Here is a 26953-nt window from a genome sequence, read left to right as displayed (position 1 = left end):
ATCCATCTACCTCATGATCAAACAGAGTCACAAAAGGAGCTGGGGACTCAATGCCAGACTTTTTGGTTGCTTCCCTTTTGTAACAGAGCACTTAAAATCTCCCTTTGTAAGGACCTGGGTGCCTCAGACAGGAATACTTGAGAGCTGCCTGCTGGGAAGGAGCGTGTTTTTTGGTTAACTGGAGGCAGTGAGGAATAAAAGAGGGCTTGAGAAGACAGAACCCTTTCCTTTAGTTTGTATTTCTAGGTACAATTTTTTCCCAGCTTGCTGCCAGTTTCTTAGACTTGAAGCAATACTTTAGTGACTCAGGAATCCTGGTCTACCACTGGAAAGCCTTGGTTCATATCTCTGTCTGTCATGTCCAAGAAGGCTGAAATATCCATTTCCATTTAATTAGTAAGAGCAGCAGATTCAGAAAAAATAGTCTTTTTTGTTGTTTTTGGTTTTGGTTTATTTGGGGTTTTTTGTGGTTTTTTTTTGGTTGTTTGTTTGTTTTGTTTCTATGTGTGGGTTTTTTGTTCATTTGTTTTTGGGGTAGGTTTTTTTTGGACTTTTTTTTTTGGTTTTTGTTTTTTTTATGTTCAACAGAGTGGCCACCTTTCAGTTTAGAGCACTCACAAAAGAAAAAAAAAAGGGGGGGGGGGGAAGGGGGGGGAAATCAGTGCTCACAGTTGTCCCTGGCAATATCTAAGGCCCCCACAGGCATCTTCTGCCATGGCTGAGTCTCCTAACAGCAGGTACCCGGCAGGTAAGGAGTCATTCTTTTGTTCCACACTTGTAGTTCTTAAAAAGTAGGAAAAGTTCAGCCAGGAGATATGAGGAGACATTGCTGACACCCCCTGCTGACTGCAGGACTGGGAGAAGAACTGGGAAAAAAGTGAAAACCCATGGATAGGAACAGATGAATCATTGAAACAAAGCAAAATATGATACAAATATATATATATATATTTGTCTAAATATATATATATTTGTGTGTGTATATATATATATATATATATATATATATATATATATATATATATATAATACCAAATACCAATTATAACAATGTGGCATTCACATTCTCTGGAAAAATCCCTTCATCCAGGATTTTTCTCCTGGAAAGCTGTAAAGCCTCAAAGAAAAATGAAAACAATAATTATCTGATTTGCTTATTCTGTGTTTTGCTCCTTTGGAATGTGTTCCGGAGATTGTTTACCCACAGGTGATTGTTTCATTGGATTCTGCTGTGAGTTGTTTGAACTCATTGGCCAATTGGGGCCAAGCTGTGTCAGGACTCTGGAGAGAGTCACAAGTTTCCATTATTCTTTTTTTTAGCCTTCTTTAATTATCCTTTCTGTATCCTTTAGTAGGGTTTAGTATAGTATTCTTTAATGTAATATAGTATCATAAAATAATAAATTAGCCTTACTGAGAACATGGAGTCAGATTCATCATTCCTTCCTGCCATGGGGCATAGTGCAAATACAATATAACAATTGTTATTTGCTAATAATTGTAGTGAAAAGGAGAGAGAGGGAAATAAAACCCAAGAAAGGCACAATTCAAGTGATCACCACCTGATGGCTTGTCCCTGGGCAGGGATGGCCACCCCTGGCCAGTTTCCCCCTAGTTCATGTACTGAGCAGGATGTTCTGTGCTGTGGAACATCCCTTTGGTTATTTTGGGTCAGCTCTCCTGGATTTGATCCCCTCCAGCTTTTCTGCACCTGCTTTCTGAAAAGCCCTTGAGTTTAGGTAAACACTACTTAGCAACAACTTAAACGTCAGTGTGTTAACAACCTTATTCTCATACTAAATCCAAAATACAGCACTATAACAGCTCCTGAGAAGAATATTAACTCTGTCCTGGCTAAAACCAGGATGGACATGCAGAACAATATTTGTTTATGAGTTTTTGAAAGCCAGCAGATCTTGTGGATGAACAGAGACCCTCCATGGTCAGCACTCTGCAGGCAGAGGCAGCTCTAGCAATGCAGCTGCAAGGCTTTAGGCACTGGGGATCTTTTACCAGCTCTCTACTTATTCCCCTACCTCTGCTCCCGTCACTGCACAGGGAGTCTTGCAAACTTAGAGTCCTTGCTCAGCTACCATGTAAGTTCTTCTTATCTCATTTAAGTGTTTTTCTCTGACATTTTGTATGGCTGCGTCCTTATGGCTAAGAGCTTGGGTATCTGAGGAATGTTTTGTTACCTTCCTGTGTCATAACTTTTGCTGAAACTTTTGGACTATTTGTTTGTTATGTCAGAAGAGTGGGCACAGGGGAAATGAGACTATTGCTGACTTCTGCTGAAGATGTTGGCTTACTTTGTCTCCGTTCTCTGGTCTAGTGACCCGAAGTCAATCCCCTTTCTCTTCTGCTTTGTTCACTACAATCTCAGTATGAGGGATGTCATAAAGCCAGGATGGAAGTTGCTTTACACTACAGAACATAGCTACAACTATGAAAAAAAAAGAAAAAAACCACTAAACTTGTATATTATTAGGAAAAACAACCAGAAAAAGAAGTCATGTATTGTTTTCTTTTCTGAACATAAATGTTATACCAAACTCTTTTTTTTTTGTTGTTGTTGTTGCTGGTCTTAAAATCAGTTTTATTTGCAATGTGTTTGCTACAATTGCCTTTTTCAAATACACCAGCAGCAAGCTGTTAAATTAAGCAGTGAAAATGGGATAGCTCACTCAAGTTTCCTCATAGTTCCCTTGGAAAACACCCAATACTTTGGGCTTTTTGACTAGCAAACAGGATTTTCTCCTGGGAGCAAAGACTCAGATAATGTTTTCTGTGCTTTGTTCTCCATGTTCCTTTCAAGCTGTTCCAATTTCCTCTCCTATTCCCAAGGAACACAGAGCAGCCAATGCAGGTAGCTGAGCACAGAGGGGCCTGGGAATTTGGGGGCTCTGTGCAGCATCCACTCTGCAGCAGGCAGTGCCCACGAGGGGCTCCAACCCCGCTGCAAACTCCTGATTAACACATAGCAGCATCTGACACCTGATGGCTTTGTGTGGGAGCTCCCGGTGAAACATCCTGATGTAATGACTTCTACAATTGATGGCACCTGTTGAAGCCCTTCTGGTTGTTTAAAAGATTGCAGGCTGGTGCTGAGAAAAACGCAGCTCGTGGGTGCTGGAGCTGTTTATTAGCCATTAATAACCACGTGGGTGGACAGCTGCATTGTGCTGATCAATGCACTGAGCTCTGCTCCTGAGGCAGGGGTACAGAGGATTTGGCACCCAGGCTGTGCAGGGAGAGAGGAGAGTTCCCTTCTTGCCTACAAAGGTTCTTCTTGCCCTGGCTCAGCTGGCCTAAACTCTTACAGGAGTTGATCACCGCCAGGTGTTTGGAGAGTCATGTTTGTGCCAGGCAGGAAAGACAGGCTGTGTGCTGATGCTGCAGCACCTCCTCCCAGATGAGGAATGGAACAGGACAGCAAAAGCCCCCACCCAGATTGTGAAAAAGTAATGCCTTTCACTGTTTCATTTCTGAGGTTTAAAATAGCAGATTTTTCATTTGCTCTGCCCAAACCACACTCACTGCACGATTACGTTGAACGCAAATTTTAAATATTGAGAAATGTATTTGTACTGAGGAGACAGTAGTTATTTATACTTCAGCTTCTGTGCCTGATTTTATGATGTCTAGTATGTCAACATCCTGGCCTTCAGGTTTTTCAGTTGCACATCTGTGGATATGCTCATGAGGCAGACACACAAATAGTAGGGACATTGAAACAGTTTTCCAACTCATGGAAAACTAGGAAAATATCTTGTTTGTTTGATCCAATCTTGGAACAAAAGCTTGTTTTTACAACTTTCCATGAAATGAGAAATCCTGAAAATGGCTTTCAATATTTTATGTTATACAGAACATGAATTTCATAGTTTATTACAACATCATTTTGAAATGCATATAATAATCAAGCAAAACCATGACATACTCAAAGAATAAATGATGGAATTGTACTAAATGAAATTTTAATTTTGCTGAATTTTTCATTTCTAGTTTTGAATTGCTTTTCTGATGCTTATGTTACTACAAGTATAATACTACACCCACCCCTCCCTCCCCTTGCCGCTTTCACTCTAGAGTAATTTACTGACAAATTTATGGGTGAGATGTATTCACAAATGGTCACTGGGCTTGTATTTGCTCTGATGACTATTTTTGAATTTATTTTCAGATAAGGTACTGACCTGATGAAAAACAGCAGGAATTAAAGATAAAACTCATAATGCTCTTTCTATAAATTCAGCATTTCCTCTAGGTTCTTCCTTTAAGTGCTTTGCTTTGGGGCAGCCGTACCCACAGACGTTAACATATTTTGTTGTCAACAGGTTGGGATCACTCCTAGCCATGGAGAAATTGGAGGTGGTTTCACTGGCCTGGAGATGAGGGGAACTTTATCTCATTAGAAGGTAATAGCACTGTCTGGGCCCCTGAGGAATTACTGTTCCATGATCAGGTCCATAACCTGATAGACAGAAAGGCCCTTGGAGGAGGTTTCCTGGAATAACAGGCAAAAAGCAATAGAGCAGGAAATAGGGTGTGCAATGGAAATTACTTTAAACCAGAGAGTAAAAACCAGAGTCCCAAGGCTCCTCCTGGCAAGTTAACAGCCAAGGGTGTATTTTTTTAATTCAGTATATTTATTGCTTATCCATCACAGTCACAACCTATGTCCAGCATAACAGGAAGAGCAGTGGGAAATTGAATCCAGATCAGTTATTTTCCCCTTCTATAAAAAAGGCAAACTTAGAGAGGAAGGGGTGGATGGAAATGGAAAAAGTGCATGTAAACTACTGCCTGTCCCTTCCTTTGGGTGATTGTCACATTGGGCCTTTGCAATCAGGTTCTCAGTTCCCTTTGTAAGGCTCCTCTCACTTCAGGTTAGTATTCATGTGTGATGATGTTATTGTGAAGTGGCTTTGGGGTGATGTTATTGTGAAGTGGCTTTCCTGGCACCTTCAGTGGGGTGCATGCTGATAGGGAGTGATGGAGAGGAGAAAACGTGATGGGGATGTCAGGTCCTGTTAACAGAGCAGTCCTGCTCTGCCCTTTCCAGCTCCACTGCACCAGGCTGGAGCTCTCTGCCTTATTGCTTTGTTCTCTTCTGATGAAGAGCCTTTGAGAGGGATGAGAGGGGTGGTTCCATACCAGCCATGACCATTGCACCTAGGGTAAGGAAAGAAGGCTGTTCTCCCATGCCCTTAGGAAAGAAACTTAGCTCAAAGGTGGCTGTAATGTGCTAAAGGACATGCAGAACTTGCTCCTGTAAGGACCAAATGCTCTCCCAGAATAAAAGACCATAAGACCATAAGAGCCAATCAGTTTTATTTTCTTCCCATATAGTTTGCACCTTTGCATAATGGATTTCTCTTCTTTCCTCCCCTGTCTCATTTTTTCCCACCATAACACTGATTATAATTATTGTTATAGCTGCATCTACAAAACCTATGAAACCTTGGGGCTGTGCACACATGGACTGAGAAGCATCTGACTGTAGCTGTTCAAATGAGGGTTGTCTGAGCCTGTCACCCTGGCTCTCCCCATCATCAGTATAGGCAGAAAATACTGTATCCAAAGAGGCCTTCAACCCATTTAAATAAGGTTCCTTAAATAAGGGAAAGTTATGTTTCTACATTGCCCCTAAGAGGGTGTCCTACTTTTGGCAGATGAAGTGTGACATGCCTCATCTTCATTTCTTGCTGTGGCTTCACAGCTCTTTGCAAACACCATTGACTTTCACTTTCCAGCCCTTTCCACCCTGAACTGTGTCTGCCAAGGGATTGACACATATTTTAGCTTGTCTCTTTTAGAGTACATATTCCTCTTTGCAGGGTGCCAGGCATTAGAGGAGCACCTCTGTAAGTGTTCACAAAAGCATAATCATGCTGATTGTGTGCTCTGCTTTATGACCCAAGCATGCCCAGAACAAAATCGTGGTCATTCCTGTTCTCTGTGCAATGCTATGGAAACCTGCTTATGCTTGTTCTAGCCTGGTGCATGCCTCTGGTTGGCCACTGCTCAAGGCTGTGCATAAGCATAAAACTCATCCCTTTTTTTTTTTTTTTTTCCTAGAGCATTTCAAACCCAGGAATTCCTTTGAAATCACAGAATAAGCTGAGTTGGAAGGGACCCTCAAGGATCATCAGGTCCAATTCGTGACCTTGCACAGCACCATCCCCTAGAGCCACACCATGTGCCCAAGAGTATTGTCCAAATGCTTCTTGAACTCTGTGAGGCTGGTGCTGTGCCTACTGCCCTGGGCAGCCTGTTCCAGTGCCCAATCACACTCTGGATGAAGAATATTTTCCTGATATCCAACCCAAACCTCCTCTGACACAACTTCATGCCATTCCCTTGGGTCTTGTCACTGCTCACCGCAGAGCAGAGATCAGTGTCTCCCCTTCTCTTCCCCTTATGAGGAAGTTGTAACTGCACTGAGGTCTCCCCTCAGTCTCCTCTTGCTTTACCCACCCCCCTCCCACCCCCAAAAAAATTTACAAATCAGCATTTCATAGCAGAAAAAAGTTGCACTAGAAAATCCCCAACCAAATCCATTATCTTGTAGTTGTCTAGTTCATGTCTTTTCAGCATGAACAGAAGACTTCAACTCTCCCTTTCATAAAATGATGGTGACTTTTTTCCATACAAGGAAATTACATTCCCTGTAATGGAAAATGTATCAATTAAAACACTTGGAAACTTATGGTTTATTTGTTTTTCATTTTAGAAAGACAGCATAACAGAATCTGGGATTTGATCTCCATATTTGATAAGTCTTGTTTATATTTTCTGTGGAACATCTTGAACATCCACTATTTTAATAACTAAGCCTGTATACACCGAATTCTGCTCTCATTCTTATCTCTTGGCTACTGGCAGGAATGCTGAAGCCTAACCCTCCTGTTGAAAGATATTCAACCTTGGCAGAAGCTTAGCTCTTCCTACCCAAAATGACAACCCCAGAGTATCTTAATTTGTCCCAAATAGTGCAACTTTTACAGATTTTTTGCTCCTTTTTGCTCCTGGCACTGCTTGGTCTTCCCATCTGTAATGGGAGCTAAGGTAGGTCTGTGCTGGAGAGGTTTAACTGCTTTGACCTTGCTCCCTATTCTTTCATTAGGCTGCATATTAGTAGGATGAATTTTGCAAAACCACAGATCCATTGTGTCTCTAGTTCCAGAAAATGATTTGGTGCAGCTGCCATTGGCAATGCTTCTGTTTAGGAATATTGCTCCTGTGCCATATGGATTTAATAATCTCTGCTCAGCCCTGTTTATAAGTGTTTTTCAACTGCAGGCAAAATGATAGCAGTGATTATGGGGGGAGTCAGGGAAAACCTTTGGTTCCTAAATGAAATTAATTAACTCCTCAAAACCAGAGTCTTTTGAGGCATTCCTTCTTATCTCTTTCCCTCTTACATTGCATTGCATTTTTAAGCCAAAGGCTTTGATTTCATAGTGATTTATTTAGCATCTTTAGCAAGCTGTTAATGAGAGAGAGAAACCTGGAGAGGTAGATGAGACTTGTCAGAGGCAGGAGAGGAAGAAAGGGACAGGGAGAGGGAGGAAGGACCAAAACAAGGAAGGAGAGGGTGGCAAGACAGAACAAAGATGGAGAGCAGAGGGAAAGGCGTATTTTTGTCTCTCCAATTCTTGGATATCAGTCTTGCTGATTTTATTCTTTCCCCCCCTTCTGTGTGTTGGCAGAAGTGAAGTTGGCAAGCTCCATGGAGAAGAAGGTGTCAATGTCCTGGTGCTGCCAAGTAGGTTCCCATGTCTAGATGGTGCATGCCATGCTCGGCAAAAGGCCAGAAACAGTGCTAATGGATTTACTAAATAGCAGCATTTCTCTGTATTGATTTTCTTAGGGTGCTCCCAGGACTCAGGGTGAAGTAGGTAGCTACACTTTACCTTATTTTTTCTGCTAATAAATGGCCTCAAAGAGAAACGCTTAATAAAGACACTTCTGGCCTGGTGGCCATTGTCTCAAAATGTCTCTCCAGAGGGGAAATTATGTACATTATTAAATATTGCATTAACTGCAAATATTACTAGCTGTACTTGAAGATTGAGGTGATAATTTTTATTGTGCTAAGCATAATCCTACTCTTTTAAAGAAAAAGGTAACTTTGCTCACAGCCTGGTGGTGAAACTGTGAGTGTGAGTGAATGGCTCAGGCAGGTAATCTGGCATATCCATGAATCTTTTCTACAGTGTACAATCAGTACTGGCAAAAAGAGTTTTCAAAATATGTGTGGGAAGACAAACAAAAGTTAAGCATCTGCATCAGTGCTCTGAATTTACAGGTAGCCTTAGCTATGTGTTTCTGTAATGTGGATCTTAAATACATGTATAAACAAGAAATGTGCATGCTGAATATAGTGGTGCCTTGGGAAAACAGATTTCAGGTACCTGCTTGTGTCTCTGTTGTAATTCTTACAAATAAATGTCTTTTGACCATCAAGATCTACCCCTTAAAATTTTCTCACCTTGCAGCCTATCAGTAGAGTCCCTGCTCTGCAGGGTGCAAGGGGGCTTAGATACAGGACAAGTGCAAGTAAATAAATATAACAAATCAATTTATCTGATTTCTCTGAGACAAAGGCAGGTAGAAAACGGACTTTTCTCATTTTCATTGCGGAAAGGTGCAGGTGAAGAGGGATGATGAAATGGCTGAAGGTGAGCTTGGGCTGAAGAAGCAGTAGAGCAAATAGCAGAGGCAGAAAGTCTCTGGCAGAGAGGTTGAGACAGGTTTAAAGTCCTGTAAAGCTGAAAGCAGTGAAGATCCTCAAATTTTAGAAAGGAAAAGTTAGGAAAGGGAAGCCAGCTTAGGCCCACTTTATTACAATGTTTTCTTCTCATTTTGGAGCAGGTGGACAAAAGTATTCTGACCCAGACAGAGCTGATGCACCATGCCCAAGAGATGCCCCCTTCAATCACTTGTCAAACTGATGGGCTGACTGTGCTCCAAAAACCAGATTTACCTGGGCAGTCATGGTCCCCAGTCACCACCATTGGATCCCTTTTCTGCTTCTGAGCCCTGTCTGCTTCTGAAGTGGGGGTGAAACTGTGTCCTGGGACCCTGAGAAGCTGAATTTGCACCTGATTTCTTTATTTCTTCTCCTAGATTATTTCTGAGCATATTCTGCCATGCAGACAGGTTTGCATTCATAAGGCAAAGGGAGCTCAACAATACTTGGTTGTTAGTGGTGCCATCTCCCCTCAAAGTTAAAATTTTATTTTACTTGAATATAACAGGACAGCTACAAAATAATCTTACCTATTCCTTTTCAATACTGGGATGACAGAAATATCTGGAGGAATGTATTATTGGAGGTCCTTGTCAGAATGTTCAAGGGACATTGTGGTTAAAGTGACATCTTCTGAAGGAGGAACAAAGATGTGGACAAAAAAAGAAAAGTTGAAGCTGTACTTGAGATTCTTCTTGAACTTCACATTTGCCAAGGAAGTCAGGGAAAATAAGCTTAGAATTTTTTTTCCTGATTACTACAGACATTCTCAGCCTGTGGCTACTATAGGAAAACCATTTTTCTCCATCTACCACCGTTACATTTCACAGAGTATCACAGTCAGTAGAAAGATTAATTAAACAGAGATACCACATACAAACACATTTTTACTATTATAATTCTCTGTTTAATGCAGTGCTTTAACTAGGAATACAACTCAGCAGAAATACATACATATATATTGCATGTAATTTTATTTGTCACTTCAAAATGTTTCAAACCCTCATAATCTTATCCTTCATGGTTTGTTTTGATGAAATACCTTCTTTCTTCATCTTGTATAACAAATACTGCTGAATAACACAGACATTTTTCCTCCAAATGATCCACAACATTACATCCAAATTCCCAGTTAATATAACTTAATCAAACTTTGCTTCCACTGTATGAATGTTGTGTATAATATATGTATATCTATACAGCATATATAAATATATAACTATAATGTATATATAATCAAGTGGGTCAGCTTTACACAGCTAACCATAAACTTGTGCTTATCTTATTTATATGAGATCAAATGTACGGCATCAAGAATTTGACCAGTCCCCTACTTGTAGGATTCTCAGTTCCTGTTTTTACCACATGATTTTGGAGATCACATACATGTAATGCATTCCTTCTTTCTTGCAGTAGTATTTTCTTTTGAAGAAAAGAATGCAGGTTTTAAATATATATATATATTTATAAATGAATAACAAGTTTTTCATATTGTTAAGTTAAAAAAGGTCTCAAGAAGAGATGAGGTTCTTCCTCATACATAGAGCTCAAAGCATAATTTGACATTCATTGTAGATATATTTACATTATAAGCTTATCTGGATAGTATTACACATAATGTATTATTTTTTACACAGTCAAGATATGGTGTTGGTCATGTTAAAACACACTATCTAAAGGTATTTACAAACTGCTTGTCTCTAGCTTACCAACCACCTCAGCTAAGTGGCACCAGAAATAAGGTATAGGACAGAATGATGTCTGTTGATTGGCAGTCGTGGCACTCCCACCAGTGTTTTTATTACTTTTGCTGCCACTGCTGCCAGGGTGTGCTTCAGGGAAGGGCTGTCTTTGGAGTAGAGTGGAGAGACAGAGTCTCCAGAGGGGCAGCAATCCCCACCTCCTCCCTGAAGCCTACGCGAGCTGGGGGAAGCAGAAAGGCAATCCAGCTGTCACTTGCTTGTCCCTTCGCCAGTAAGAACACACCAACCTTGTCCCCCTGTGCTCTCTCCAGTGCTGTCAGGTGAGTCAGCCCAGGTATTAAACACTCAGTGTTTAATATCTTAAATTCTTTAATAAATTCTTCCTTCCAAGGGTGCTGTAACACAGGCTGTGATCACACTGCCTCACGTACCACACAGAGCCACTTTTGCCAGAGTCAGAGCACTTTGGGACAGCTCACAAAATGGTTTCTGTGTCCTTCTTGGCAAGTATGATCCAAAAAAAAAAAAAAAAAGGAGAGAAAAAAAAAAAGAAACTCACAGTGGAAACACCCAGAAGAGTAGTTACTGAATGGCACTCTTCAGGTAATGCAGAACTTTGGAAGGCATAAAGACACCAGAATTTCGTTTCTTATATTTGGTTATCACTGGAATGAAATGTGTTTAACAAATCTACCCAGTACTCTGAAATATGAGGCCTGTGAGGACTGATATGCTCATGTAACCCACTGGCTCCACAGTGCAGCAAAAGAGGCATTGCAAAAGGAGGGAATAAAAATATAGAAGAAATAATTGCATTGGTTGTGGTAGATGTTCAACTCAGCCTTGCTGTAATTACATTCTTAGTTTTGGGCTCTCAGTGAATACTCTGCCAGTAAGCTTATGAATGAAAGGGGATTCGAGGGAAGGCAGGGCTGCCTTTCTGTGGCACAGAGCAGAAAATTAATCCGTGCATGTGGCAGGATGATATCCCACTATGAGCACATTCACTCTTGGACATTGTCCACTGTTGCGCCTAACACAGAGATAGCACAACTGGGGAGCAAAGGAAATGATTTAGCTTTGTTTCATTGGAGGGTTTATTTTACTTCCAATTTAAAACCTATGCAGAAAGGATTTATGGAAGTTGCCACTCCACACAGTAGCTTGGGCTTTAGTGGAGGAGGGTGTTGTGCTAGGGAAGGCAGTTTTTGGGTGGGGTCAGAGAGGTTAAATACCAGCATTCGCAGTGCCTGAAAAGTGATTGAAACTACAAGCCTGTAGCTGTAACACAGGTGACACTTGTTAAAGTAAGGAGGAAAGCTTTTTGGTAGAACTGTGGCAGAAGAGGAAACAGACAGAAAAGAGAGGCCACAGAAAATTAAACACCATCTCTGAGGTTCCTTCAAGGCAAGGATCCCTACAACTTTAAAAAAAGAAAGATTCCTTAGAAGTCCAGAGCATTTTGTAACATACCAGAACTGAATGAGCAATATTGTATAGAAATCATACCCTTGTGTCTGTAGTGAAAGAAAAGCTAAATTCTTTTAAGCCTCGCAATTTTTACCACTTGCACTGCTGTCATTTGGGACTATTAAACTCCAAACTCACTGTTAGCAAACACTCCCCATGCGCAGGGCCAGAGTTTGTTTCCCTGCCTTTTTTTTATGTAAAACTTTGAATTCTAGCCCCCAGAAACTCCACAATTTGTCAAAAAATAAAGATTTTTCCAAAGTGTTTTTAGGGAGAGAGAAAAAATGCATGGGTCTACTCCACTCCTGTCCCCAAGCTGCATTCATGCCAAGTTTCCATCACATTGCTTTCAGGATGCTTTACCTATTCAGTCCTGCTAGGCCACTGCCATGATTAATTTTTGGCCATAGATTGGCAAGGAGAGGTATTGTCAGCAGAAGTGAAAAATTCAAAGTGTGCCACCCCAGCACCACAGGAGAAACTGGGAGCTGTATCCTGAGGCAGCACTCTCTCATCCTTAGGAATGTCCCATTCATAGGAATGAAGAACAGAGATCAAAATCAGTCAAAACTGGGGAAGGGGACAGTGAGTTTGTTAGCAATTCACATAGACAGATGGACACATTCAAATCCATAAGGAGACAAAATTTTAAAAAGTCTCTGTCCTCCTGCTCCTGTCCCTGGATGAGAGGCCAGGAGCTGCTGGGCCACTTCAATAGTCTCTTCAGTGGTGTGTGGGCTGCTTTCACCACAGCCACACTTCTTGAAGGCACCTCTTCTTGTCAATATGTTTTTCTCCACCAGCAGTGTATAAAGCAGAGGGCTGAGAGATTTAGCACTTGCTTTTGTCCCCTTCATGCTTTGTGAATGCCAAACAACTGATCTCTGGGGTCCACTTGAACACTCCCATTCCTGTGAGCTTTTGTACAGAAAAACAACAATGAAAGAAAGCAAGAAAAAGCAATCTGACCTATATAGATGTGTTTGTTGTCTTTGGACTGCCTTTCATCAGGAAACATTCAAATACTTTGCTATCTTTCAATAGATCCTATGACTCCTAATAAATCAAATGAAAATCTCAAACAGAAAGAAGGCTGACAAGTTTTTCTTAGATTTTGTTCTTGCTGGAAAACAGATTTTAAACATTTCTTCAGCTTTCTCGCTTTCTTTCTTTCTTCCTTATTTTTTTCCTTTTCCTTTTCCTTTTCCTTTTCCTTTTCCTTTTCCTTTTCCTTTTCCTTTTCCTTTTCCTTTTCCTTTTCCTTTTCCTTTTCCTTTTCCTTTTCCTTTTCCTTTTCCTTTTCCTTTTCCTTTTCCTTTTCCTTTTTTTTCCCTTTCTTTTTCTTTCTTTCTTCTTTTCTCCCTTTCTCTTTGACCACAGACATCCTTAATACTCAGAAAAGCTGCCCACTGGATTGATGCATCTCCAAGTTGTTGCTCTCTTCCTGGAGCATGAAGGTAGGGCTGTCCCATGGCAACACAAATCACTCCCCGTGGGCTGCCTCTTTCTGGAAGTAATGAAGGAGGAAGAAAAGGATGGGACAAGAAGTTCTAGCTGCAGTTTTTTGTTGTCAGTTATAGTTTTTGGGACTTTTTTGCTTTTTCTTGTTGTTCTCATGGGTCACCTGCACAGTGTGCTGGGTTTCTATGCGAAACAGAAGTGGCCAGCGCAGCACATGGTGTGGATGTGCTGCTGGGATCCTCCGGCCAAGATGAAGGTGGAGATGAGGCAGCTCCAGCAGCAGGGCCACCCTGGGGACCACAGGGTGCAGGTGACAGCCAGGGAAGCCGAGGTTACCTAGGGAGAGCTGCTCTTCAAGACTGACATCTACATCCTGCAGATCTGTCACTCAGGAGGGAAGTGAAACCTGGGGAACGTGGTTTGGGACACAAAGGAAAGACATGAAAGCTCAAAGGATATTCAAGAAGAAATTATTTAGAGGTTCTGGACCATTAGCACATTTTTGTCTTACTGAGCCACAACCACCTCAAGACCCAAGAGGTTCCCAATATCTGAGGGCACGTTCTGCCTCTTCTTTGCCTTCAGGAGAGGTGAGACAGTGAAATAAGTGTTGGCTCTGCACCTCCCAGCAGCTGGCAATGCACACTAGGCAGGCAAGGCTCCATGCAATGCCTTGTATATTAGTTGGTTATTTTTCATATATATAAACCATGTAGGGGTGTGTGTTTGCATGCCTGTGGATCCGTACATAGGTGCACCGTGTCATCTATTTTTACACTGTTTAATTGTCTGCAAATATAAGTGTACCATAAACTGTTACAGAGTGGAAACAGAGGATTGTCTGTCCTGCAAGCCTTTTAAATGTACTATAACACAAATCAAAACATCTTCTGAGATCAAAAGTGAGGGTGGTGCTAGGGAAAAGTGCTGGAAAACTTCTAAATTATGTTTTTCTTTGCTTGTATTTTTTTCATGAATGCTGGCCCCAAAATACTTTTCTTTCTGTGGTATTTTGAGTGTCATCATATCACATGATGAAGGATTATAATTTCAATCTATCTGCCACACTTCTTAGCCTGTAGGAGTGTTCTTATCTGTTAGACTAATTCATTATGGACAAGTGATAGCTTCAAATGTGAGAATAAGGGATTTTCAGGCCTGCCAGAAAACCACAGTTAAAAGATTAAGTTTGGCTATACAAACCATTATTTCCCAGTTTCAGTATCTGAACTATTGATACCCACAGCACTTGCTGAAAGAAAGAAGCAGGTGTGTTTCTTTTATGAAACTTTTCCCAAGAAGTCAGATTTAGAAACTGAACATACTTGATTTTATTCTATCTTGGTATTTTATCTGGATTTTTCTAACACTGTAAGAGGTTGAACAAGCTAGGAATGTGGAAGTCCTTCCTTTGACCTGATCAAGATAAATAGTGAATGAAATTTTAAAAGGCAAGAAGTTTTAAAAAGCAAGCAGTGCTCATTTTGGCAAGCTTTGTCATGTAGTTATTCTTCCTTACAAGCAGGAGGATTAAAACAGTGATAGTAGATATGACTCAAGGCAAGTGAGGGTTGGAAAATTAGATCCCTGGCTGTATAGAGACAGTTATATTAGGATGAAATCACTAGGGGTATAAATTCAATGACTTCATATTAAGACATGTTAATCCGGAATTTAACATGGCCTTAATTTACTGCAGTTTAATCCTCCACATTTTCGCTTTCTGCTGGGAACTTGTGCTGCAAAACATGAAAATTGTCATGATACCAGAGTGCTTTGACACTGTCTTCCATTAAGCTTGTCAAATGTAAAACTTAATTATGCAAGATTAATTTCTCTGTAATCTCAGAGGCTGCTATTTTGAGGTGCATTTTGGAGTATTGCAGTTGTAGCATGAAATAACCAAATGAATTTGTGTCCTGTTTGGTGGGTGGTGTTCACTCAGAAAAGAGATCCTCAGGACACTGTCTATGCTCTTTTTGGGTAAGAAAACATATAAATGTACCTTTGTTAGGGCCTGCAAATTAGAGGTACTAAGAAGGAGGTAAATAAAATGTGCATGACTCCCAGACAATCTCTGTTTTCAATAATCTGATACCCTCTGACCTGTCCACAAAATGTTATGTTTTGCTACAGTGAATATCAAATATTGGAATAGTAAATTCTTTGTCAGGCAGAAATTATCCACATTTCACGTAGTGTAGAGTAGCAAAATATATTCTAACTTAACCCTTGCCAGACTCCATCAAGACTATTTTAATATCTGTTTTTTTTATAATCACAGTTTTCCTGTCTGCTTTTTTATTAGTGTTACCCCTTGACTTACAGTCAAAATATGCCTCTCACCTAGTACAAGGCAACGTGACCAATATCTTTTCCAGAGAGCAAACATCTTGTGCAGGATTCACCCAGAAAGGACCCCAGTTTCACACTAAGGGCTTAGCAGAGCTTGATCCAGGTGGGTATGTCAGTCTATCTTATTTTTTACCTCAATAAATTATTCATATAATTATCTTTTGACAGGTCAAGAGCATGGTCATCAAATATTAACTATTCATTCTGTGAAGCCTCAACATACCTCTTCATCTCTACATCCAACTTTAAATGGATGTAGCTTTTCATTTTCTAGTGATAATCTTGTTTCTATTTTTCAGCTGAGACCCTTTGTTTGGCCACCATGGTGGCTGACTGGATGAGACCTTTAAATTTACAGCTTCTTTTGATGTTCAGTCTTGCCCTGGACAAGTAAGGTACAGAAAGGAAGAAAAGGCTGATGAAAGTAAAAGACAAATCCACAGACTGATGTCACGTGACAAATAAAGTGAACAAAATTGTCTCAAAAGCTTTGGTTTACATGGATGCTGAAGAAGTCTTGGCATGTAGCAATCTGGATGAGACCAAGTCTTTTCACTTTGATCTTGACATGATGAAGAAGTCACAGAACAAAAGCCCCTGGGATAGGGCAAGCAGCAGACTTGTAACAATATACAATGATTACATGTTGTGCATAAGAACACTTTCAGAACTGATGTGGTTTTGGACATGGTGGTGTCATAAGCAACAGAAAAAACTTTCATCATGATTTACCTAACATTAAGCTTCTTACATGACAGTGGCAAAACAACTTTAGACAACTTTGAGCTTTAGAAAATTTCTGCCATGATTGATTTGGATTATGCAATGATCTTCCAAACTCCTATGCCTCTTCCACACAGTTATTATTAAAATTTGTTTTGTTGTTTTTTTTTTTTTTTTTTACCTGGATGAAGACATAATAAACACACACAGGAAAAAACACAAGAAAAAGAGAATGAAAGAACAAGTATTTTACACAGAATGACCAAAAATCATAGACTTTAAAGCCCTTCTGCAGAATATTCTCAGAATGTAAGGAACTGTGCCTCCGGACCACATGCTTGAATAATTTCTCAAACATCCCCGTGTCCCAAAGATTTATTTTCATTTATTAAAAAAACGTTTTAAAGTGTAGTCCTCAGGGGTACAGCCGCTGTCCCTTATCAGTTTTTCCACTAACATCCTGGATTGCACATTCCATAGAAGACCATAAAGTGCTGTAGCATCAAAGGGTTTTTTTAAAATTTAATTTGGAACTTCTCCGCCCTTTCCATAATCATTTTCATTATCATTTTTACCTTGTAGCTCCTATATTCTTGTAATGACACATGAGAAGGTCCTTAAAGGTCTTCTTGAAGGTGGCATTGCAGAGCGCGTAGCAGGCGGGGTTGACGGTGCTGTTGATGTAACAGAGCCAGTAACCCAGGGTCCACACGGTGCCGGGGATGCAGGATGTGCAGAAGCTGTTGATGAGCACCATCACATTGTATGGGGTCCAGGTGATGATGAAGGCCAGGAGGATGGCCAGAATCGTCCTTGTCACCTTTTTCTCTCTAGAAGGGGGTGGTTTCTTTTTGGCTGGCTGCTTTGTCATCTTGACGATTTTCCGGGCCACACTGTTCTGCTTCTCCTCCCCGTTCGTGCCTACAATCTCCACGGTGGTGTTGGTAGGGGCACAGCAGTCCCCCTTTTGGGACTTGGTGACTATCCTGATGCATGTCAGCTTGGAGTTCTCTGCTTTGACATGGTCTTGGGAGGCAGAAGCCTGCCTGGCATCTTTTGTAGCTTCATCCTCTTTCAAGTTGGAAGCGACCGCACTGATGGAGGTAGAGTCGTTGGAGCTCTCCTTCTCCCCTTGAACACAGTTATTGGTCACAGTCTCTTCACTGGTTTTTCCATTCTGAATTTTGCTGTGCTCCAACCCATCCCCGCTGGTTGGGATATTGTTATTGTTTGGTTTCACTATTTTACCTTGGACAAGGCTGGGGGAAACTGTTTCTTGGTTTTGGGCAGCTTCCTTTTTTCCTTTCTTTATCCGACTCTTACTGGCTCGGGAGATTTGCCAGTAAAGGACAGTCATGATGATAACAGGCAGGTAGAAGGCTGCAATGGCAGTGCCAAAAGTGACAGCAGGGTTGGAAAAAAACTGAATGTAGCAGTCCCCATCTGGGACAGTCCTTCCTCCCACAATGAATTGCCAGAAGAGAATTGCAGGAGCCCAGAGGATGAAGGACAGCACCCAGGCGGCTGCGATCATCATGCCGGCCATCTTCGTGGTCCGCTTCACGGGATATGTCAGGGGCTTGGTGACACAAAAGTACCTGTCAAAGCTGATAATGAGCAGGTTCATTACTGAGGCGTTGCTGACCACATAGTCCAGAGCCAGCCAGAGGTCACACACCACGGGCCCCAAGGGCCAGTAGCCTATCACAGTGTACAGGGTGTACAGGTTCATGGAGAAGATGCCGATGATCAAGTCAGCGCAGGCCAGGCTGAACAGGAAATAATTGTTGACAGTCTGGAGGTGCCTGTTGACTTTGATGGACACCATGACCAGGATGTTCCCAATTATGGTGACGAGGCTGAGGGACCCTGCCACCAGGACGATGAACACCACCTCGACAGTTTTATAGCGGCTCTCCAAGGCCATCACATTTTCAGAGGAAGAGTTTATGTACGTTGAGTTATTCATTTCGCTTCTGGTAACAAGATACCCACTTACAACTTAAGCCTGCAGAGGAAAGAAAAGAAAACAGATACCATCAGGAAGTTAGCCCCTTTGCCTTTAAGGAATGGATCCAAAAAAGCACGACTTGGCAAAAGTTAAAAGCAAGAAGATGTATTCAGGAAAAAACAGTCAGCTTTGGCTAAAGGAAACACTGTGTACAGTTTAGGAATAATAGAACAATAGGCTAGCTCTAAATATGTGAGAAAGGCACACTTTTGGACTGAAAACTACGTTAAGTTCTCAGATGTCTTTTTCTCTTTGTTATTTTTTAAAAATAATATTGACCTGAATATTTTGGAACTGAACCTGCATATTATTTTCTTTCTTGCTAACAAAATAGTTCACTTTGCTCATTTCAAACCCTATTCCAAACAAAAAGTCTGGACTGGAGGGAGTGTAACATTGTTATAACCCAAAGTGAAGCTGTGATCTACTGAGAGGCAGATCAAGGGAATGAGATCTCTGTTTCTGTCTTTCTTTCATTTTCTACCTGGCCATGCTTCTGTGAGGTTTATGGAATGGCTTCTTATCACATCCCCCACCCAGCTTTCTTACCCTGCAGCTCCTTTTTAGGCAACACATACAAAGATTTTGGCACTTCATCAAACTAATTAGTCTGTCAAAATACACAAGAGGGTGGGTCTGTTGAAGTTAACAGAGTTCATAAACTCACCTCAGTTGATCATTTGCCTATGTATTTAGATCCATACATATTTTATTTCTATTTTTTTCAATTACAGTAAGCTTAAACTTATTTTTTACTTACTTTTGAGTATTTGTACCTGGATAAGGCATTGTTGTTTGTTTGGGTTTTTTTTAAAACATGGTATTATCTTTTGATGCTTGCTTGATTGCACTTTTCTCATTATTTTTCAAATAACAATATTTTTAATCTGCATCACATAAAGCTAAAACAGAAGGTCTGAAATAGACATCAGGGTAATGCTAAATAAAGAAACAGATAAAAATCAGTTCTGTTTACACATAGCAATTTTTTTTGTACCCCTTATACCCTACTGACAGTGCTCAATAAATAGTAATTAAATTGCTAGTGATACACATTTGATAGAAGACTAAGAAAACAGTGCATGCTTTTGCCTCCAGGATATATTCTATCCTTTTGTGCATCCCCTGGAAGTCAATAGAATGCACTAGAATTGAATCTGAGTGCTCATTATTTATGAGCTGTGCTCAAGGGATTATTGAAGCATGAAGGCCAGATGTGACAGGGAAGTTTGAGTTTTTTTCTAATTACAATATTCTGCTTTTTTTCCCCCACACATAAGACATCACTTCTTTAAGAAGGAGTCTCTAAACATGGTGGTGCAATCAAAGGAAGACAAAAAAAACCAATCTATGTATGGCTCCTCTATACACCAGGGATTAGAAAATTCTGCTCTGGTCCTTCTGACTAACCTGCTGATGCACAGACATATACAGTCCACGTCACTTCAAAGGAACAATGCATTTTTACTGTCATCTCAGAACTGTGCTTTTTATTTTTTTTTCCACTTTTTTTTTGAAAAAGAAAGAAGATGATGCAAAATGTCAGCACAGTGTAAAACCCCTTCTGAACTCTGGGAAAAATAAGCAAGCTTGTCTGCGTGGAAAAGTCAAAATGCTAAACCAGGGTAAAAGGTTTTTTGTCTGAGGAAACTTTGTAATCTTGAAATTTATACAACTGGCAGAGGGTGGGGCTCATGCATTTGCCTTTGCTATCAAAACCAGCTAAAATATTTTTTGCCAATTCTATGTTGAAGTGAATACATGAATAAATAGAGGAACATAAGGCTCGACAGACATTTATTTCTTGCTATCTATTTACAGGTACAACACTAAAATCCTTGAGATCAGGTTCAAGATAAAATGAGGAAGAAGAATGCTTTAGTTAAGTGTGTGCTTTGAACAGTAAGAATAGGCTGAGTGGAGTGTTGCAGAATTTCTACTCTGTGCAGAAACATTGACAGGACACCTTTAATATATAGGACTGACATTTCAGCAATTCCCAGTCTATTTTTCTCCCAAAGCTTCACAGCTGAGCAGCTGGTTACCCAGTTAGATGTGTAAGGCATCAATTTTTTGGACAAGCTAAGAATTTCTCCCAAGCAGAATTGTTTATGAACATTTTTAATGAATGCATTTTTAATGAAGAGGAAAAATCATGCATAGAGATGTATTGATTAAAAGAAAAAAATCAGCTGAAGAAGGTTCATGATCTGGTGCTCTGCAGCTACCTCTGGTGACAGAAAGTGAGTGGGGGGGCAAAATGGAAATGAGTGAGAGTGGATTAGAGATGAAAAAATTATGCTTTGTTATTAAGAAACAAGTGTTTCTCTACAATACACTTTTGAAAAACTGTTCATAAGTTCTATTTTCTTTCCACTGAATAACAAAATTAATTTTAAAAACTTGAAACTTGTGAAACCAAATTACCATTTACCAGCTGACTTTATTCCTGAGTCTTTTCAGGTGAAATTTTTACCCACTTTCACTGGAAATACTGGCAATTCAGTAACAATTCCCCTGATTTTATGGGGAAATATGGGATGCTAGGGGATGGGTGACAGCTAAAAGCTAATCTTACTGGCTAGGAATAGGATTTCATTGTGTTAATATGAATGGAAGCAGAGCAAAGGAGTCTCTTTCTCTCTTTTTGCATAAAACTTTTCAGCCCTTAAGAAGGCTCTGGACTGCAAATTAGAAGGGCAGTCACAACTTTCTGAGGTACAGGGAAACATCTGCTCTCACCAGCTCCAGTGAAAACTTCCCTTTGCCTGCATCAGTGTGATTGTAAAGTGAAGCCGATTTTGCTGTCCATGTTGATGAGAGGGTGTAGGGCTGAAGAGACAAATCTGATTTCCATGACATGCATGGTCACTGCTCAGAGTACTAAAATTGCCCATGCAGAGGCAGGGGTGTGCAAGATCCCAAACCCAGGAGCCCCTGCAATGCTCTGGGCTCCCTCCTGCTGGCTCCAGCAGGGCTGGTGTTGGAACCCAGGGAATTCCTCTGGCTGCCCTGGAGGGCTCCAGCCCCTGCCAGGGGGCTCAGAGGCCTTGGCACAGAGCCCCAGGACTCCTATGCCTTTGATTTTGACCCATGGAGCAAATTGCCACCTTTATGTGAAGAATTTCAAGTCAAGAAAGTTTAAGTAGAATAATAGTTAGTCTGTCATGAGGTGAAAAATAGACTTTTTGGGGTTAGAATGGAGGCAAGATGGAGGAATTTGGGTGTGTCCAGTCTTTCTCCTTCTTCTTCTTCTTAGCCTCCACCTTCTGCTGTGATGTTGGCACTTCTGGATTGGTTTAAGGAAGAAACTCCCTGCCTAACATAGGTGATAGGTTATTGGGAAGTTATGGTAAATAATGTACACGTAGTTTTCAGTACAAAAAGAAAACACCACCCCAAAGACAATCAGTGTGCCTCAATCCAACCTGCCAGACAGACCTCGGTATGTTGGAGAAAGATAAAAAATAATAAAAAATAATAAAAAAACCTTGAGAATGAGAACAGAAAAATCCTGACTCCTTCCTTGACTTCAGGCTGGGAAAAGAGGCTTGTGGGTATCTCAGAGTCACTGTGAGCAGCAGAGCTTCTGAGAGGTTGGCACCAGGTGCACAGAGAGGGCTCTGTTTCTCATCGTGGCTGCAGCACTGCCTGTGCACTGCTGCTGTTTGTGTGCTGCCAGAGCCCATCTCCTGCTGCAGAGGCTGTTGTTATGGGAGCAGATGTTATTCATCAGGCAGACCTACGGGGCAGAGGCATTTTAAGGTTATATGACCTCTTGTGTGAGAAATACCAGATCTTATTCTTGAACAAACAGAGGTCTCCTCTGCAGGCCCATGGGTGTTTGTGTGAGTTGCACAATATGGCACTGGCTCCCATGGGCTACCATAATTTATCCTTCTATACTAAGTGCATTCTTGCTGAACAGAGAGTACCCAGAAAAGGCAAGGAATGTCTCTTGTGACCTTAAAAGCAACCGAGATAATTTTCTGAAATATACTTCAAAATGTATATGACTTTTTGGAGTGGAAACACCATAATCACGACACAGAAAATGTACAAAGCCAAGAAGTTCACATATCAAATAATTCATTGTTTGATATTTGAGATGTACTTAGGAAACATTCCCAGTGCAGTAGTTCCTCCCTCTAAAGAACCCACAGTACTGAAAATCATTCCCTTCTATTGACTGGGCAACAGTTTAGGGCAGAGCTGGGGCATACTTAAGCATTGCATCCTGCTGAGTTGTGCTTTCCACTTACCCTGACAGGAATACATCCATCTGGTGCAGGCAAATTTTGTAGCAAACATTGTAATTTTAAATTTAAAATATATCTCCAACATCTGCCACAAAACAGACTACAGAAATGTTTGGTGTATTGAAAAAAATGGCTGATACATCACGCCTGTCAGAGTTTGTTAGACAAACTCTTCTTCTGTATTGTGCGTTTTGACAAGTTAAATTTAATGGATTTGAATTTAAAGGATTTCATGTCTTCTTTGAATTCTCTGAAACCATATAAAGGTCAAGACATGAAAGAGGCAACAAAAGATCAGCACCTGAGAGTTATATTTGTGATTTAAACAGGATTACCCAAGAATGTATGTGCATTGCCATTCTGAGGGCACATCTAAGCACCCAAGTTTCAAGCAGAAGAAAATATACTTCTTTAATTTTCTTTTTTTGATCTAGTTCCTCTTCAGCCCCAACCTGTGCAAAATAGATTTGATGTTTGCTGTAGTAATAATGGAATGGTTTTTTCCTGAAATGATTTTTATCCTGAACTGATTTTGATTCTAAATTTCTTCTTGGTACGATTTTAAACTCACAGTGTGAAAAGAAAAAGAGAGAAACAAAATCCCTTAATCTGTAATAAATATCCTAGGTCTGTTAGCCAGAATTTATTACAGATTTTATATATTTTATATATATATATATTTCATATATATATATATAGTCTGGACTTTTGGTAAAAATGCATTTTAGAAAATACCCAAACACCTGAAGACTAAAATCTTCACCTAATGGATTATCTTCTGCAATCCTTTTGAAACTAGAAACATCTTTGCTAAGTGTTACTGTCTTGGTGTTGTCTGTTGTTTTTTTTTTCATTTTCATGCACTTTTCTTTATCTCAATCAACACATGTCCTACAAAAAAGATATTGTGTGGGCCTTCTTGGATCTACTTTCCCCCATCTGATTGTGAAGGATATCTAAGGGCAAAATTAAAAATTTCTGCACAGATTTTGAAACAACAAGTAGATCAGAGTCAGAAAATATTTTAAAAAGCAAACTAGCAGTGTGTCACAAACAACTGAAGCAAGGCAAAAATGAAAATATTCCCCCAAAAGCAGCAGGGGACTGTACATGAGTAGGTGCCAATGCTGGCACCAAAATGCTGCCTCACGGCACGTTTGGGTCTGAGGGTTCGTTAAGCTGTAAACTCCAGCTTGCACACTGCTGCTCCTGTAGGCTAAAACTGTAGAGAAGGGAATACAGAAAAACTATATAGAAGTAAATATACTGTCATGAGCCCAACTTGTTGATATTAAATATGACACAAGTAGAAGTGGAGACAGCATAATAAAAAAAAAAAAATTAAAAAGGTAGTTTTTCCTCAAAGATCTGATAACAAAGTATTTCTAATATATTGGTACTGTTATTACTATTGCTGCTGTTGTGATAGTCACCCACTGGTACTAAGGCACATGAAATATTACCTTTCTGTCAGTATAAGTTTGGATGCAGATATGTTTTTGTTTTCTGGGACCTGTGTAATCAAGAGAGAATTTGCATTCTGTCTTTAGGCAGCTGATACAATTGCAAGCTAAGCTTTGCCTCTCGCTGCACTGGGCAAATCTGAAAAATATGTTTAATACACATGGGTCAGTCTAACTGGTTTTGATCCACAAAAAGGGATTTTTACCTCCTGGACTAGAGAAGATACTTTCTCTAATAATACTGTGATAATGTGAGCACATGCCTCCTTATTCTTGCTAGGATTATAATAAAAAAATTTTGGTCCAAAAGTAGTGAGAAAATAACCAATTCTCTTGGTGAAGTTATGAAAGGTTTTCCTCTCTGTTCTTGTGGAACCACGAGGTTTATCCATATGATAAAAGTGACTGAGTACAATGGTCCATGTGATTCCTTCTCAGGAATGTCATTCCTTGAGTCCCACCTGCAATCCTGTGCACCTCATCTTGTGAGAGGTGCTTGCACAGTAGAGGGAGTTTTCAGAATGTCAATTGGAAAGCAGAAGGTTTCAGCATTACATTTCAGGCAAAGTAAATAGTCAGGGATGCTCTTGCTGTTGAAAGCTAGAAGAGAAGAATACTTTTTATGTTTTGTTATGTTTTGGGGTTTTTTTCAGGTAAGCTATGAAATATGTCTATTTGCTAAGATCAAAATAAATTTATGATCCACGAATCAGAGAAAAAAAAAATTCTTTGCAGTATGAAAGGCAAAATGGAAGCATCCCACAGCTTTCTCTAGAGTGCTGTTAAATGGATAGGATCTCCATCTAGAGGCACAGATAAGCAGCTGCCACATAAAACAGTCTTTTCCAGAAGTAGAATGGCTTAAAAATATTTTTAAAACTTTTAAAACTCTCAGGCAGAGGAGATCCACATTTTATTGCAATTCACATTTTATTATAGTTAATGAGAAGAGATATAATTTGATAAAAACCTGAAGCCATTACAGTTGAATATTCCTGGAGCAATTCCTGAATGAAGAAGTATTTGACCTGGGATAAGCTCTGTCAGTCAGAGCATGGTTCTGATAACACCACAGTTGTGGTTGTGATCCCTGGATTGACCATTCACATAAGAGCTGCACTTGGTGATCCTTGTGGGTCCTTCCAAATCAGAATATTCTGTGATCCAATTAGACTTGGGCAACCCATGCACAGAAATGTACTAAGGCCTGAATTTATCCACTGCAACCACCATTATCACCATTATTTAGTCATCTGTTTGGGCATGACCCAACTCAAAAAGTTGTTTCACAGAAGACCATAAATGGGTTGGAAGAGAGGATGATGCCATCAAAAGGTAAAAATTGGGGACTAATTCATAGCACCCACATTTCCTCAGTGCACCTATACTGATTTCTGCTGGCAGAGGCTATGGGAGAGATAGAAAAGGGACATCAAAGTGACAGATATCAGGAAGTGACTTCTCCTTTCTGTCTTGTGCTGCACGACTGCTGCTGGAAGTTCACTGAAGCTCCTCACACCTATCAACCAAACCAGTTTTATCTGACTATAACCATCTTTTTCAAGCACTTTAGTTAAAATAGTCATGCTGGAACTCAGACTAAACTTATACCTATCCTCAGCCATGAGAAAGGTTATGTCAGCAGAAGAGTTATTGAAGTTTCTGTTCAGATTGAATTGAAGATCATTGGGTTCAAGGGTATCTCTTCTGAAGGAAAAGTGTGGTGAGAGTTAAATAGTCCCTCTGCAGCCCAGCACAAATTGGAGGCACAGAACTTCATAATCCTCAGATCACCTATCACACCTGTGCTGTTAAACACAAAAACCTTATGAGAGCTCTTCAAAGTTCCTGACTGACAAGTGGTGAAGCTGGTGAAAGAGGAGAAGGACCAGAAAGCTGATTGAAACCAACTTAACATACAAGCAGACCTAAAAAAATCCCCCCAAAACCAAACCAAAAACCAATGAACCAACCCCCTAGACAAAAAAAAAACCCACAAAAAACAACAGCAACAAAAAAAAGCAAAACAAAACAAAACAAAACAAAAAAACCAAACCAACCAACCAACCCAAAAAAACCCAAACCAAAACAAAAACCAACAACAACAAACAAAACACCTCTAAAACGAACAAAAAAATCAAAAACGAAACCTCAGGCTTTCTACTCTTTCCTGGTTTATTTTTTTTCTTTTTTCTTTTTGCAAGAGCCTGTAGGAATATTGGTCATGAAAAACCCCCAGAGAACTGCAGTACAGTACAGGGAGGGTCTCTCAAGGAACCATGGAATAACCCTCTCAACCTGCCAGTGAGTCCAAAAAAGGTTCTGTGATATTTCTGTGAATACCTGCAAATCCCTCCAAGACATAAGGAGTCCTTTTGGGATCATGAATAAACCCATGGAGACTCTCACTGTGTTCATCAGACAGAGTCAGAGTAGAGGGCTTCTGACAGGAGTATTAACATATGAGAGCCCAAAGAGACTCTTACTGAAGCTAAAGAAAATCTTTCCTTTTCCCAAGGTTGTAAATGGTGTAAGTACCTGGCTTTTGCATGGGATTTTCTTATTCGCTCACAAAGATCTATCAGATAATCCTCAAATCTGCTTTGGAAACGACCTTATATTTTTTACTCAGCAAATGCTTTTAATATTCCTTTAAATACCATCATGGTCAGTCTTATATGAAAGTCTCAAGAGCCTGAAAATCTAGTCTGTTCTTCTGTGTCCATAAATTCTGGGGCTTTTTACACATA

General features: G+C 40.2%; 1 protein-coding gene across 5 annotated transcripts in view; it reads right to left on the bottom strand.

The window, feature by feature from the left end:
- Window positions 1-13145: 13145 nt before the first annotated feature.
- Window positions 13146-26953, bottom strand: part of CHRM2 (cholinergic receptor muscarinic 2) — an 86196-nt gene continuing 72388 nt past the window's right edge. For 2 of the 5 annotated variants that reach the window (XM_074539094.1, XM_026790858.2), the window contains 2 exons: window positions 17046-18478; window positions 13146-13798 (listed from right to left, as the gene is read on the bottom strand). In XM_074539094.1, coding sequence (XP_074395195.1) covers window positions 13777-13798; window positions 17046-18439 — 1416 coding nt within the window. In that variant the 5' untranslated portion in view covers window positions 18440-18478 and the 3' untranslated portion in view covers window positions 13146-13776. Of the gene's footprint in view, window positions 18479-26953 lie in introns of all 5 variants that reach the window. The other 3 variants (XR_003379204.2, XR_001332378.3, XM_026790859.2) reach the window with 3 other exon arrangements.

Source organism: Zonotrichia albicollis, chromosome 4 (genome assembly GCF_047830755.1).
Source record: "Zonotrichia albicollis isolate bZonAlb1 chromosome 4, bZonAlb1.hap1, whole genome shotgun sequence".
Taxonomy (NCBI): domain Eukaryota; kingdom Metazoa; phylum Chordata; class Aves; order Passeriformes; family Passerellidae; genus Zonotrichia; species Zonotrichia albicollis.
The sequence above is the reverse complement of the archived record's forward strand: the minus strand, read 5'-3'. Positions and strand labels throughout refer to the sequence as shown.